The sequence below is a fragment of the Gobio gobio genome (genome assembly GCF_949357685.1).
Source record: "Gobio gobio genome assembly, chromosome: 20".
NCBI classification, from domain to species: Eukaryota; Metazoa; Chordata; class Actinopteri; order Cypriniformes; family Gobionidae; genus Gobio; species Gobio gobio.
Window position 1 is genome coordinate 504643 of NC_137113.1, and position 14364 is coordinate 519006.

Genomic DNA, 14364 nt, shown 5'->3' on the forward strand with positions numbered 1-14364 from the left:
GGACACAGGACTGACACAGCACTGACACAGGACACAGGACTGACACAGCACTGACACAGCACTGACACAGCACTGACACAGGACACAGCATTGACACAGGACTGACACAGCACTGACACAGGACTGACACAGCACTGACACAGCACTGACACAGGACACAGCACTGACACAGCACTGACACAGCACTGACACAGGACTGACACAGCACTGACACAGCACTGACACAGGACTGACACAGCACTGACACAGCACTGACACAGCACTGACACAGCACTGACACAGCACTGACACAGGACTGACACAGCACTGACACAGCACTGACACAGGACTGACACAGCACTGACACGGCACTGACACAGGACTGACACAGCACTGACACAGGACTGACACAGGACTGACACAGCACTGACACAGCACTGACACAGCACTGACACAGCACTGACACAGGACTGACACAGCACTGACACAGGACTGACACAGCACTGACACAGCACTGACACAGCACTGACACAGGACTGACACAGCACTGACACAGCACTGACACAGCACTGACACAGCACTGACACAGGACTGACACAGCACTGACACAGCACTGACACAGCACTGACACAGGACTGACACAGCACTGACACAGCACTGACACAGGACACAGCACTGACACAGCACTGACACAGCACTGACACAGGACTGACACAGCACTGACACAGGACTGACACAGGACTGACACAGCACTGACACAGCACTGACACAGCACTGACACAGCACTGACAAAGGACTGACACAGCACTGACACAGCACTGACACAGCACTGACACAGCACTGACACAGGACTGACACAGCACTGACACAGCACTGACACAGGACTGACACAGCACTGACACAGCACTGACACAGCACTGACACAGGACTGACACAGCACTGACACAGCACTGACACAGGACTGACACAGCACTGACACAGGACTGACACAGCACTGACACAGGACACAGCACTGACACAACACTGACACAGCACTGACAGCACTGACACAGCACTGACACAGGACTGACACAGCACTGACACAGCACTGACACAGCACTGACACAGCACTGACACAGGACTGACACAGCACTGACACAGCACTGACACAGGACTGACACAGCACTGACACAGGACTGACACAGCACTGACACAGCACTGACACAGGACACAGCACTGACACAGCACTGACACAGCACTGACACAGCACTGACACAGGACACAGCACTGACACAGCACTGACACAGGACTGACACAGCACTGACACAGCACTGACACAGCACTGACACAGCACTGACACAGGACTGACACAGCACTGACACAGGACTGACACAGCACTGACACAGCACTGACACAGGACTGACACAGCACTGACACAGGACTGACACAGGACTGACACAGCACTGACACAGCACTGACACAGCACTGACACAGGACTGACACAGCACTGACACAGGACTGACACAGCACTGACACAGCACTGACACAGCACTGACACAGGACTGACACAGCACTGACACAGCACTGACACAGCACTGACACAGGACTGACACAGCACTGACACAGCACTGACACAGCACTGACACAGGACTGACACAGCACTGACACAGCACTGACACAGGACACAGCACTGACACAGGACTGATACAGCACTGACACAGGACTGACACAGGACTGACACAGCACTGACACAGCACTGACACAGCACTGACACAGCACTGACACAGGACTGACACAGCACTGACACAGCACTGACACAGCACTGACACAGGACTGACACAGCACTGACACAGCACTGACACAGGACACAGCACTGACACAGCACTGACACAGGACTGACACAGCACTGACACAGGACTGACACAGGACTGACACAGCACTGACACAGCACTGACACAGCACTGACACAGCACTGACACAGGACTGACACAGCACTGACACAGCACTGACACAGCACTGACACAGGACTGACACAGCACTGACACAGCACTGACACAGGACTGACACAGCACTGACACAGGACTGACACAGCACTGACACAGCACTGACACAGCACTGACACAGCCCTGACACAGCACTGACACAGGACTGACACAGCACTGACACAGCACTGACACAGCACTGACACAGGACTGACACAGCACTGACACAGCACTGACACAGCACTGACACAGCACTGACACAGGACTGACACAGCACTGACACAGCACTGACACAGGACTGACACAGCACTGACACAGGACTGACACAGCACTGACACAGCACTGACACAGCACTGACACAGCACTGACACAGCACTGACACAGCACTGACACAGGACTGACAGCACTGACACAGCACTGACACAGCACTGACACAGCACTGACACAGCACTGACACAGCACTGACACAGCACTGACACAGCACTGACACAGCACTGACACAGGACTGACACAGGACTGACACAGCACTGACACAGCACTGACACAGCACTGACACAGCACTGACACAGCACTGACACAGGACACTTTCGTTGAACTGCAGAAGTCAGTTCATCTTTCAGACTGCTCATTACTTCAGGTCAGTTGCATAACAACTTAAATGTAATATTCATTTAATATGAGAAGAAAAAGGAAGACTGATTATCTTTTGGTTTGTAGTGGCCCCTGAGCGTCTGTTTCCATGACGACAGAACAATAACAAAGCCTCGGAAACAGTCGGATATTCACTGGAAGGATATCAATACAGGAACGTTTTTGCTTCCCAGAAAAATCTGAGAATGATATTTCATAGTTGTAAAAACTAAACAGAAAGGTTTTTATTTGGTTCCCAAGATATAATCACACGGGATCCAAACTCTTCCGTCAGGAGAACGAATGTAAATCAGATCGGAGCCAAACACGCGCTTTCTGCAATAACAGAACATCCCAGTCAAGCCAAGATCATAAAACACAATTCATTACCCAGAGGCCTCTGCGTTTGAGCTGCTATGACCATCACACACCAGAACCCTCCACAACATATTTATGATTCTTATAAAAGCACAGAAGCCGCTCTGATGATGTTCCAACCCGGAGCTTCTCATGGCATGAGGAGGATCTGAGCGCGTCAATGTTGTCTGGTTAACTCATGTTATTTAAATAATGTTTGGATGAATTATCCCTTTAAAGGTACAAATAAAGGCCAGATTCGTGAAGACAGACTTTCTGTCCATCACTGTATTCATCCAGAACATGATCTGAAGTCTTCCTCAGGGTCAGGGATGAATGGGACCAAAAGATGGCAGCGTTAGATAACAAATCACTTGTTTTCTTTTATGGAATATTGCAGTGTTGATTCTCAATGATTTATGGTTATTGTGTTAATAATCTTGAGTCAGAATAACTTCATCTCTTCTCTGATGACGAGGGCGGGGCCACCTGTCACTCACATGAGATCCACCAATAGCAAACCACGACCTTCCAATCAATTCCCCACAGACACACTCAAGCCCCGCCTACATTTGTTCTTCCTGAAGCGCTTCACTCGATATACGGCACACTAGAGGAGGAAAGCCCTTTAGCGTCAGATCTTCTGTTTTGTGATCTACGTCCAAATGAAATGGATTATCAAAAGGAGGCGGGTCTGAATGTAAGGGGCGGAGCTCAAGACCAGCATTCGTCAAAACAGTTACAAATTAATTTATTGACTTTACAAATCTTGCATCAACAAATATTCACCAACAGCTAAACATTTTTTCTTGTTTTTAATATAGAATTTAAAAAGTGTTTTAACTCCCTTTCATCTTCAGTAATTTGCAATGCCTTAATTTTGTATTCAAAAGTATAAATAACATTTTTACATTGGGTGTTTTGTTAATGTTGTGTATTATACATAAAAGTTTATTATAAACATGTCAACTGTGTTTTTTGCATTAGCAAAAAATAAATAGATTAAAAATTAAATGCATTTAGAGAATCGATACGCTGATTGATATTTCAAGCTGGCTATCATTTCAAAGACAAACATTTCTTCATCTTTTCATCAGTTTGTCACTCATTATTTCACATAAAGTCATAATAACCAGATTTAATAAACGACTCACCGTCATAATCAGCGGATTCCTGAGGAAACTTTCCTCATCATCGCAGAATCCACGCGCTTCATCTCAGCTGTGCGCGTTCATGTGTCCGTGGGCTCATTGGTCAACTCGCAGAGGGGGAGGAGCCACACCTCACCTGTCAATCATGACAACCTAATCCAATATATATATTTACATTGGCGCATCAACACTAGAGCGAATCCAGCACTGACAACATTCAATGATAATCACAAAATGTCTCATAATAAAACGATTATTTCTATATGATGAACAAACATTATAATGCACTAATCTAACCACGAGCTGCACAACAATTTGCAACATTATGAACATGACATAGACTGAACAGAAGTGATAATAAGAGAAAATAATAGCAGACTGAAATCCTCCAGAAGCAGAAGATATGATGAGTGTTGGTCAGTCTTTATTGAGCTTCATATGGAAACATGATTATATCAGAGCTGTGGGATCTTTATTGAGTTTCTCAAACAGTGGAACTTTCTGTTTATTCAGTCGATGTTCAGTTTGGACTCTCACTCGCTAGTGAAGATGCTTGACTGATCTGTTTCCATGGCAACAGCATCTGTCCGTCACTGTTGCTTCAGTTTCAGTGAATCTGATGATGATGATGATGATGATGATGATAATAGGCTTGTTTGAGATGAGCGAAATCTGCGCAGAACCGATCACCGGTGATCAGCGCGAGATGCATTCCGGTTAGAAAAGTGTCCGAGGGCGGTCCGCCTTGCTCTGATGTCATGCCGACGTATGTCAAAAAACTCTGGCGAGCGAAAGGCGGATGTGTGGGATTCTGCAGTCGAGCGCAGCTGCTCTCCACAGACTGCGCGGAGCAAAAGCATGATGGGAAACGACTTGCTGACGACACAGCTTAATGCTTATTGGTTTAAACAACCGTGATTTATGGTTCTTTTTCAAAATGTTTGATTTTAAAACTCTGATATCATGTTTTTATGTGTGAATATTCCCAAACTCTCTAACAAAGGCGATCTCTCTGTGGGTTATGTGATTGTTGTCATATTTATAAAAAAAATATATATATATACAAACATGTATGTATGCCTAATTAAAGTAAAAATGATTGATAAACACGTCTTTCGAATGGAAATAAATAACAAAAACTTTGGGTGTCTTGTTCATAATATTTATTTTCATATAAAAGTAACAGAACTTAAATTACATCCAGTTTATCAGCAACAAAGCGCACGAGTGTGAATCCGGCGATATCCGCCTCTGATCTCGCAGGTTCTGATCCACTACGAGAAGAGAGAACTGTCCGGCTCGCTGCACTTGTCTCACTCCTGCCCTCACTCCAGCCCTCACTCCTGCCCTCACTCCTGCCCTCACTCCTGCCCTCACTCCTGCCCTCACTCCAGCCCTCACTCCAGCCCTCACTCCTGCCCTCACTCCAGCCCTCACTCCTGCCCTCACTCCAGCCCTCACTCCAGCCCTCACTCCTGCCCTCACTCCAGCCCTCACTCCTGCCCTCACTCCTGCCCTCACTCCTGCCCTCACTCCAGCCCTCACTCCAGCCCTCACTCCTGCCCTCACTCCAGCCCTCACTCCAGCCCTCACTCCAGCCCTCACTCCTGCCCTCACTCCAGCCCTCACTCCAGCCCTCACTCCTGCCCTCACTCCAGCCCTCACTCCAGCCCTCACTCCTGCCCTCACTCCAGCCCTCACTCCTGCCCTCACTCCTGCCCTCACTCCTGCCCTCACTCCAGCCCTCACTCCAGCCCTCACTCCTGCCCTCACTCCAGCCCTCACTCCTGCCCTCACTCCAGCCCTCACTCCTGCCCTCACTCCAGCCCTCACTCCAGCCCTCACTCCTGCCCTCACTCCAGCCCTCACTCCTGCCCTCACTCCTGCCCTCACTCCTGCCCTCACTCCAGCCCTCACTCCAGCCCTCACTCCTGCCCTCACTCCAGCCCTCACTCCTGCCCTCACTGCAGCCCTCACTCCTGCCCTCACTCCTGCCCTCACTCCAGCCCTCACTCCTGCCCTCACTCCAGCCCTCACTCCAGCCCTCACTCCTGCCCTCACTCCAGCCCTCACTCCTGCCCTCACTGCAGCCCTCACTCCTGCCCTCACTCCTGCCCTCACTCCAGCCCTCACTCCTGCCCTCACTCCAGCCCTCACTCCTGCCCTCACTGCAGCCCTCACTCCTGCCCTCACTCCTGCCCTCACTCCTGCCCTCACTCCTGCCCTCACTCCAGCCCTCACTCCTGCCCTCACTCCTGCCCTCACTCCTGCCCTCACTCCAGCCCTCACTCCTGCCCTCACTCCTGCCCTCACTCCTGCCCTCACTCCTGCCCTCACTCCTGCCCTCACTCCTGCCCTCACTCCTGCCCTCACTCCTGCCCTCACTCCAGCCCTCACTCCAGCCCTCACTCCAGCCCTCACTCCTGCCCTCACTCCAGCCCTCACTCCTGCCCTCACTCCAGCCCTCACTCCTGCCCTCACTCCAGCCCTCACTCCTGCCCTCACTCCAGCCCTCACTCCAGCCCTCACTCCTGCCCTCACTCCAGCCCTCACTCCTGCCCTCACTCCTGCCCTCACTCCTGCCCTCACTCCAGCCCTCACTCCAGCCCTCACTCCTGCCCTCACTCCAGCCCTCACTCCTGCCCTCACTCCAGCCCTCACTCCTGCCCTCACTCCAGCCCTCACTCCAGCCCTCACTCCTGCCCTCACTCCAGCCCTCACTCCTGCCCTCACTCCTGCCCTCACTCCTGCCCTCACTCCAGCCCTCACTCCAGCCCTCACTCCTGCCCTCACTCCAGCCCTCACTCCTGCCCTCACTGCAGCCCTCACTCCTGCCCTCACTCCTGCCCTCACTCCAGCCCTCACTCCTGCCCTCACTCCAGCCCTCACTCCAGCCCTCACTCCTGCCCTCACTCCAGCCCTCACTCCTGCCCTCACTGCAGCCCTCACTCCTGCCCTCACTCCTGCCCTCACTCCAGCCCTCACTCCTGCCCTCACTCCAGCCCTCACTCCTGCCCTCACTGCAGCCCTCACTCCTGCCCTCACTCCTGCCCTCACTCCTGCCCTCACTCCTGCCCTCACTCCAGCCCTCACTCCTGCCCTCACTCCTGCCCTCACTCCTGCCCTCACTCCAGCCCTCACTCCTGCCCTCACTCCAGCCCTCACTCCTGCCCTCACTCCAGCCCTCACTCCAGCCCTCACTCCAGCCCTCACTCCTGCCCTCACTCCAGCCCTCACTCCAGCCCTCACTCCTGCCCTCACTCCAGCCCTCACTCCAGCCCTCACTCCTGCCCTCACTCCAGCCCTCACTCCTGCCCTCACTCCTGCCCTCACTCCTGCCCTCACTCCAGCCCTCACTCCAGCCCTCACTCCTGCCCTCACTCCAGCCCTCACTCCTGCCCTCACTCCAGCCCTCACTCCTGCCCTCACTCCAGCCCTCACTCCAGCCCTCACTCCTGCCCTCACTCCAGCCCTCACTCCTGCCCTCACTCCTGCCCTCACTCCTGCCCTCACTCCAGCCCTCACTCCAGCCCTCACTCCTGCCCTCACTCCAGCCCTCACTCCTGCCCTCACTGCAGCCCTCACTCCTGCCCTCACTCCTGCCCTCACTCCAGCCCTCACTCCTGCCCTCACTCCAGCCCTCACTCCAGCCCTCACTCCTGCCCTCACTCCAGCCCTCACTCCTGCCCTCACTGCAGCCCTCACTCCTGCCCTCACTCCTGCCCTCACTCCAGCCCTCACTCCTGCCCTCACTCCAGCCCTCACTCCTGCCCTCACTGCAGCCCTCACTCCTGCCCTCACTCCTGCCCTCACTCCTGCCCTCACTCCTGCCCTCACTCCAGCCCTCACTCCTGCCCTCACTCCTGCCCTCACTCCTGCCCTCACTCCAGCCCTCACTCCTGCCCTCACTCCTGCCCTCACTCCTGCCCTCACTCCTGCCCTCACTCCTGCCCTCACTCCTGCCCTCACTCCTGCCCTCACTCCTGCCCTCACTCCTGCCCTCACTGCAGCCGCATCTCAAACAAGCCTAATGATTTAAAACGACATGACGGTCCTGCTGATGATGTCCACACACTCTCTGACGTCATCTTCTTTTATAATGAGGGGCGGGGCAAGTCTGATGATGTCACCATGTAACGTGGGTTTGGCTAGCAGGCCGTTGTCACGGAGACGCAGACACACCCGCCAGGCATCATAATCTAAGAGATCAAAAGATTAGAAGTAGATTATTACACACACACACACACACACACACACACACTCATGAACTCACACACACACACTCACTCACACACACACTCACACACTCATGCACACACATGTTTGTTTTTGTGAAATGTGAGGACATTACATAGGTGTAATGGTTTTTATACCGTACAAACAGTATTTTCTTTCCCCTTACACTGCCCCTAAACCTACCCAACACACACACACACACACACACACACACACACACACACACACACACACACACACACACACACACACACACACACACACACACACACACACACACACACACACACACACACACACACACACACACACACACACACACACACACACACACACATTTTAACAATTTAAAAGTCCACTTAAAAGAAATGATGTACAGGGACATAAACATTATAGGTGCAGTCAAATTACATGTACAAAATCATGGCCCAGTGGCACACACAGATCTTCACACACACACAGATCTTCACACACACACAGATCTTCACACACACACACACACACACACACACACACACACACACACACACACACACACACACACACACACACACACACACACACACACACACACACACACACACACACACACAGATCTTCACACACACACACACACACACACACACACACACACACACACACACACACACACACAGATCTTCACACACACACAGATCTTCACACACACACACACACACACACACACACACACACACACACACACACACACACACACACACACACACACACACACAGATCTTCACACACACACACACACACACACACACACAGATCTTCACATCTCTCAGGGGTTATGGGTATCAGTAGCAGCGTCTCCTCATATGTGGCGCTGCCTATGATAGCAGACACACACACACACACACACACACACACACACTGCCTATGATAGCACACAGGGCACAGGACTTCGCCAGCCGTTTGCTCTTTTTGGGCATCCCAAGTTGTTGAAGTCCTCTTACCACCAGCCTATGTGTGTGTCCTAAGCTGCCGAATATGAACACCAGTCGTCTGCCCCGATAACCGATCTCTGAGATGGTGTTTAAGAGTGGCTGGTATTTAATGAACTTGGTCATAAAGGCTTCCTCCATGCTAGGGTCAAAGGTCATGCCACCTCCAGAACGAACACCTCACTGAGCTCCTCATTCACCACAGGCACATCTGGTGTGTTAGCAGACAGATGTGAGAAAGCATCAGAGTTACCATTGCCATGCTGGAACATGGATGCTTTTACACTAGAGTGTTTATGTGTTTTTACTGAAGGTGAGAGATGTGTTGATACGCCTCTGACTATAAGGTCCACTATTCTGTCGTGGCGTGCGATGTACATTCCCTTATAAACATGGCAGCCGTTCAGAATGTGTGGCAGTGTCTCAGTGATCTGTGTGAGTGTGTGTGTGTGTGTGGCAGTGTCTCAGTGATCTGTGTGAGTGTGTGTGTGTGTGTGGCAGTGTCTCAGTGATCTGTGTGAGTGTGTGTGTGTGTGTGGCAGTGTCTCAGTGATCTGTGTGAGTGTGTGTGTGTGTGTGTGTGTGTGGCAGTGTCTCAGTGATCTGTGTGTGTGTGTGTGTGTGTGTGGCAGTGTCTCAGTGATCTGTGTGAGTGTGTGTGTGTGTGTGTGTGTGTGTGTGTGTGTGGCAGTGTCTCAGTGATCTGTGTGTGTGTGTGTGTGTGTGTGGCAGTGTCTCAGTGATCTGTGTGAGTGTGTGTGTGTGGCAGTGTCTCAGTGATCTGTGTGAGTGTGTGTGTGTGTGTGTGTGTGTGTGTGTGTGTGTGTGTGGCAGTGTCTCAGTGATCTCTGTGTGTGTGTGTGTGTGTGTGTGGCAGTGTCTCAGTGATCTGTGTGTGTGTGTGTGTGTGTGTGGCAGTGTCTCAGTGATCTGTGTGTGTGTGTGTGTGTGTGTGTGTGTGTGTGTGTGTGTGTGTGTGTGTGTGTGTGTGTGTGTGTGTGTGTGTGTGTGTGTGTGTGTGTGTGTCTCAGTGATCTGTTCTGTGGTGTGATGTAGACAGTGAGGGACCTGGGTTGCAGGAAACCAGATGGAAAGGTTGAGTCTGGCAGGAAGAACTTGTAATCTAGCTTTTACTGTGAAGGTGACGATGTCCTCACTGAGTGCAGTGTTCTTCAGAAACGAGTGAGAGACAGAGTGATCAGCACAGGAGAGAGAGAGAGAGAGAGAGAGAGAGAGAGAGAGAGAGAGTGATCAGCACAGGAGAGAGAGAGTGAGAGAGAGACAGAGTGATCAGCACAGGAGAGAGAGAGAGAGTGAGAGACAGAGTGATCAGCACAGGAGAGAGAGAGAGTGAGAGAGAGAGAGAGAGAGAGAGAGAGAGAGAGAGAGAGAGAGAGAGAGAGAGAGAGAGAGAAAGAGAAAGAGACAGACAGAGTGATCAGCACAGGAGAGAGAGTGTAAAAGAGGTAATCTAGTAGATCCTAATCTAGGATGGTGTATCGGTCAGAATACAGGAATAAAGACGAGGAGATATTCTTTCTTCTTTAGATTGTATTGGACTTCAGCAGTGCTCATCAGAACATTCCAATATCCAGTATTGTCATTATAGTCGGATAATAAAACAAATAAATCACCATTAGGTACTGCCATCTAAACAGTTCCAGTACATACATTTCTATGCAACGTAAAGAATATATCCACACATATAATACAAATCAGGTTCATCTAACATAAATATCTCAATAAACATTACTATGCCCCTTAGAACATAATCTACAATTACATAAACATGAATATTACTACTTGGAGAAATATAAAGCGCTTCACCTATTTCACTGACCAGTTCACATTAAACTGTATTAGAAAAGGTTTACAAAAGGAGCAATGGCGACATCTTCTGGCCAGACAAGGCTACTACTCAAACAGCGTCTGCACATGGTCTCGTGAGCACGATATTAATTCCCTTAACTCAATATTATAAACGTAACGATGAAACTTATATATCAGAAGGCTCACACTAGTTAACTTATTATTTCCTACAGTGTTTTACAGCATAAACATTGTTCTATCACTATAAATCTCACTCATCACGCTGGCACATGATAATGCATAATAATTTCTACAATAGAAACATTAACACAGCAAAGTAGCAGTCACTTACTTTCCGTCATTAACTCAACGCATGAACATTGGAAGCTGGATTGTTCAGTAGGGACTAAGGAAGCTGCACAGCACAGATACGTAGGCTAAATGATGTCGTTAAACTTGAACTCGTTTCCATACCCGCTATATCTAACGCTAACCACACATTCTCTTCCGTCACCACAGAATAAGAGTCTTAAAGGGGAAGGCACCCTGAAATGTCAGAGCCTTTTATACAGAGAGAGAGAGTGAGAGAGAGAGAGAGAGAGAGAGAGAGAGAGAGAGAGAGAGAGAGAGAGAGAGAGAGAGAGTGAGTGAGAGAGAGAGAGAGAGAGAGAGTGAGAGAGAGAGAGAGAGAGAGAGAGAGAGAGTGAGAGTGAGAGACAGAGTGATCAGCACAGGAGAGAGAGAGAGAGAGTGAGAGACAGAGTGATCAGCACAGGAGAGAGAGAGAGAGAGAGAGAGAGAGAGAGTGAGAGACAGAGTGATCAGCACAGGAGAGAGAGAGAGAGAATCTGTAGTCTACACCTGTAGATGTTAGCGGGCACCTGTAGATGTTAGCGGGCACCTGTAGATGTTAGCGGGCAGCTGTGGATGTTCTACTCCAGTTCGGACACAAAGGTCGTTCTTGCTCTGCCTCTCACCTTCGGTCTCGTTGATGATGATGGCGTTGAGGAGGCCTTTCCCGCGCACGCCACTCACAATCTCTCGGGCAGTTTGTTGAGCTCACTCACACTCTCGCACACACTCACACGTACACTCACACTCTCGCACGCACTCACACTCACACTCTTGCACGCACACTCACACTGTCGCATGTACACTCACACTCTCGCACGTACACTCACACTCTCACACACACACACACTCACACTGTCGCACGCACACTCACACTCTCGCACGTACTCACACGCACACTCACACTCTCGTACGTACACTCACACTCTCGCATGCACACTCACACACTCTCGCACGTACACTCGCATGCACACTCACACTCTCGCACGTACACACTCACAATCTCACAAGTACACTCACACACTCTCGCACGTACACTCACACTCTCACACGCACCCTCACAGTCGCACGTACACTCACACTCTCGCACAAACTCACACTGTCGCACACACTCACACGTACACACACACACTCGCACGTACACTCACACTCTCGCACACACTCACACGTACACACACTCGCACGTACACTCACACTCTCGCACGTACTCACATGTACACTCACACACTCTCGCATGTACAATCACACTCTCGCACTTACACTCAAACACTCTTGAACGTACTCTCACACTCTCGCACGTACACTCACACTCTCGCACGCACACTCACAATCTCGCATGCACACTCACACTCTCGCATACACTCACACGTACACACACACACTCGCATTTACACTCACACTCTCACACGTACTCACACGTACACTCACACACTCTCGCACGTACAATCACACTCTCGCAAGCACACTCACACTCTCGCATGCACACTCACACTCTCGCACGTACACTCACACTCTCGTATGCACACTCACAATCTCACACGTACACTCACACACTCTTGCACGTACACTCGCACACTCGCATGCACACTCACACTCTCGCACGTACACTCACACTCTCACACATACACTGACACTCTCGCACGTACTCACACTCTCGCACGTACTCTCACACACACACACTCACAATCTCACATGTACACTCACACACTCTCGCATGCACACTCACACTCTCGCACGTACACTCACACTCTCACACGCACAATCACGCACGTACACTCAAACACTCTCGCACGTACACTCACACTCTCGCACGCACACTCACACTCTCGCACGTACTCACACGTACACTCACACACTCTCGCATGTACACTCACACACTCACACTCTCACACGTACACTCACACACTCGCACGTACACTCACACTCTCGCACGTATTCACATGTACACTCACACTCTCACACGTACACTCACACTCTCGCACATACTCACACGTACACTCACACTCTCGCACGTACACTCACACAAGCACACTCTCACACGCACTCACAAGTACACTCACACACACGTACGTACACTCACACTCTCGCACGTACTCACACGTACACTCACACTCTCGCACGTACACTCACACAAGCACACTCACACTCTAAAACGCACTCACACGTACACTCACACACTCTCGCACGTACAGGCACACTCTCGCACACACTCAAACGTACACTCACACTCTCGCATGTACACTCAAACTCTCGCACGTACACTCACACTCTCGCACGCACACTCACACTCTCGCACGCACACTCACACTCACACTATCGCAAGCACACTCACACTCGCACTTACACTCAAAGACTCTTGCACGTACACTCACATTCTTGCACGCACACTCACACTCTCGCACGCACTCACACGTACACTCACACACTCGCACGTACACTCACACTCTCGCACGTACTCACACGTACACTCACACTCTCGCACGTACACTCACACAAGCACACTCACACTCTAAAACGCACTCACACGTACACTCACACTCTCGCATGTACTCACACGTACACTCACACACTCTCGCTCGTACAGGCACACTCTCGCACACACTCAAACGTAAAGGCACACTCTCGCAAGCACTCACACTCTTGCATGCACACTCACACTCTCGCACACACTCACACGTACACTCACACTCTCGCACGCACTCACACTCTTGCACGCACACTCACACTCTCGCACGCACACTCACACTCTCGCACGCACACTCACACTCTCGCACGCACACTCACACTCTCGCACGCACACTCACAATCTCACACGTACACTCGTACTCTCGCATGCACTCTCGCACGTACTCACACGTACACTCACACACTCTCGCACGTACACTCACACTCTCGCACGTACTCACAAGTACCCTTACACTC

The 14364-nt window shown here is 50.9% G+C and overlaps 1 protein-coding gene across 1 annotated transcript in view; it reads right to left on the bottom strand.

Annotated features, from left to right (window-relative positions):
• Window positions 1-5233: 5233 nt before the first annotated feature.
• LOC307143878 (ornithine aminotransferase, mitochondrial-like) overlaps window positions 5234-14364 on the bottom strand; it is a 40199-nt gene continuing 31068 nt past the window's right edge. The window contains exons 11-12 of the mRNA XM_079845696.1: window positions 8012-8277; window positions 5234-5397 (exon numbers count right to left, since the gene is read on the bottom strand). Of these exons, the coding sequence (XP_079701822.1) occupies window positions 8114-8277 (164 nt within the window). The 3' untranslated portion in view covers window positions 5234-5397; window positions 8012-8113. The remainder of the gene's footprint in view (window positions 5398-8011; window positions 8278-14364) is intronic.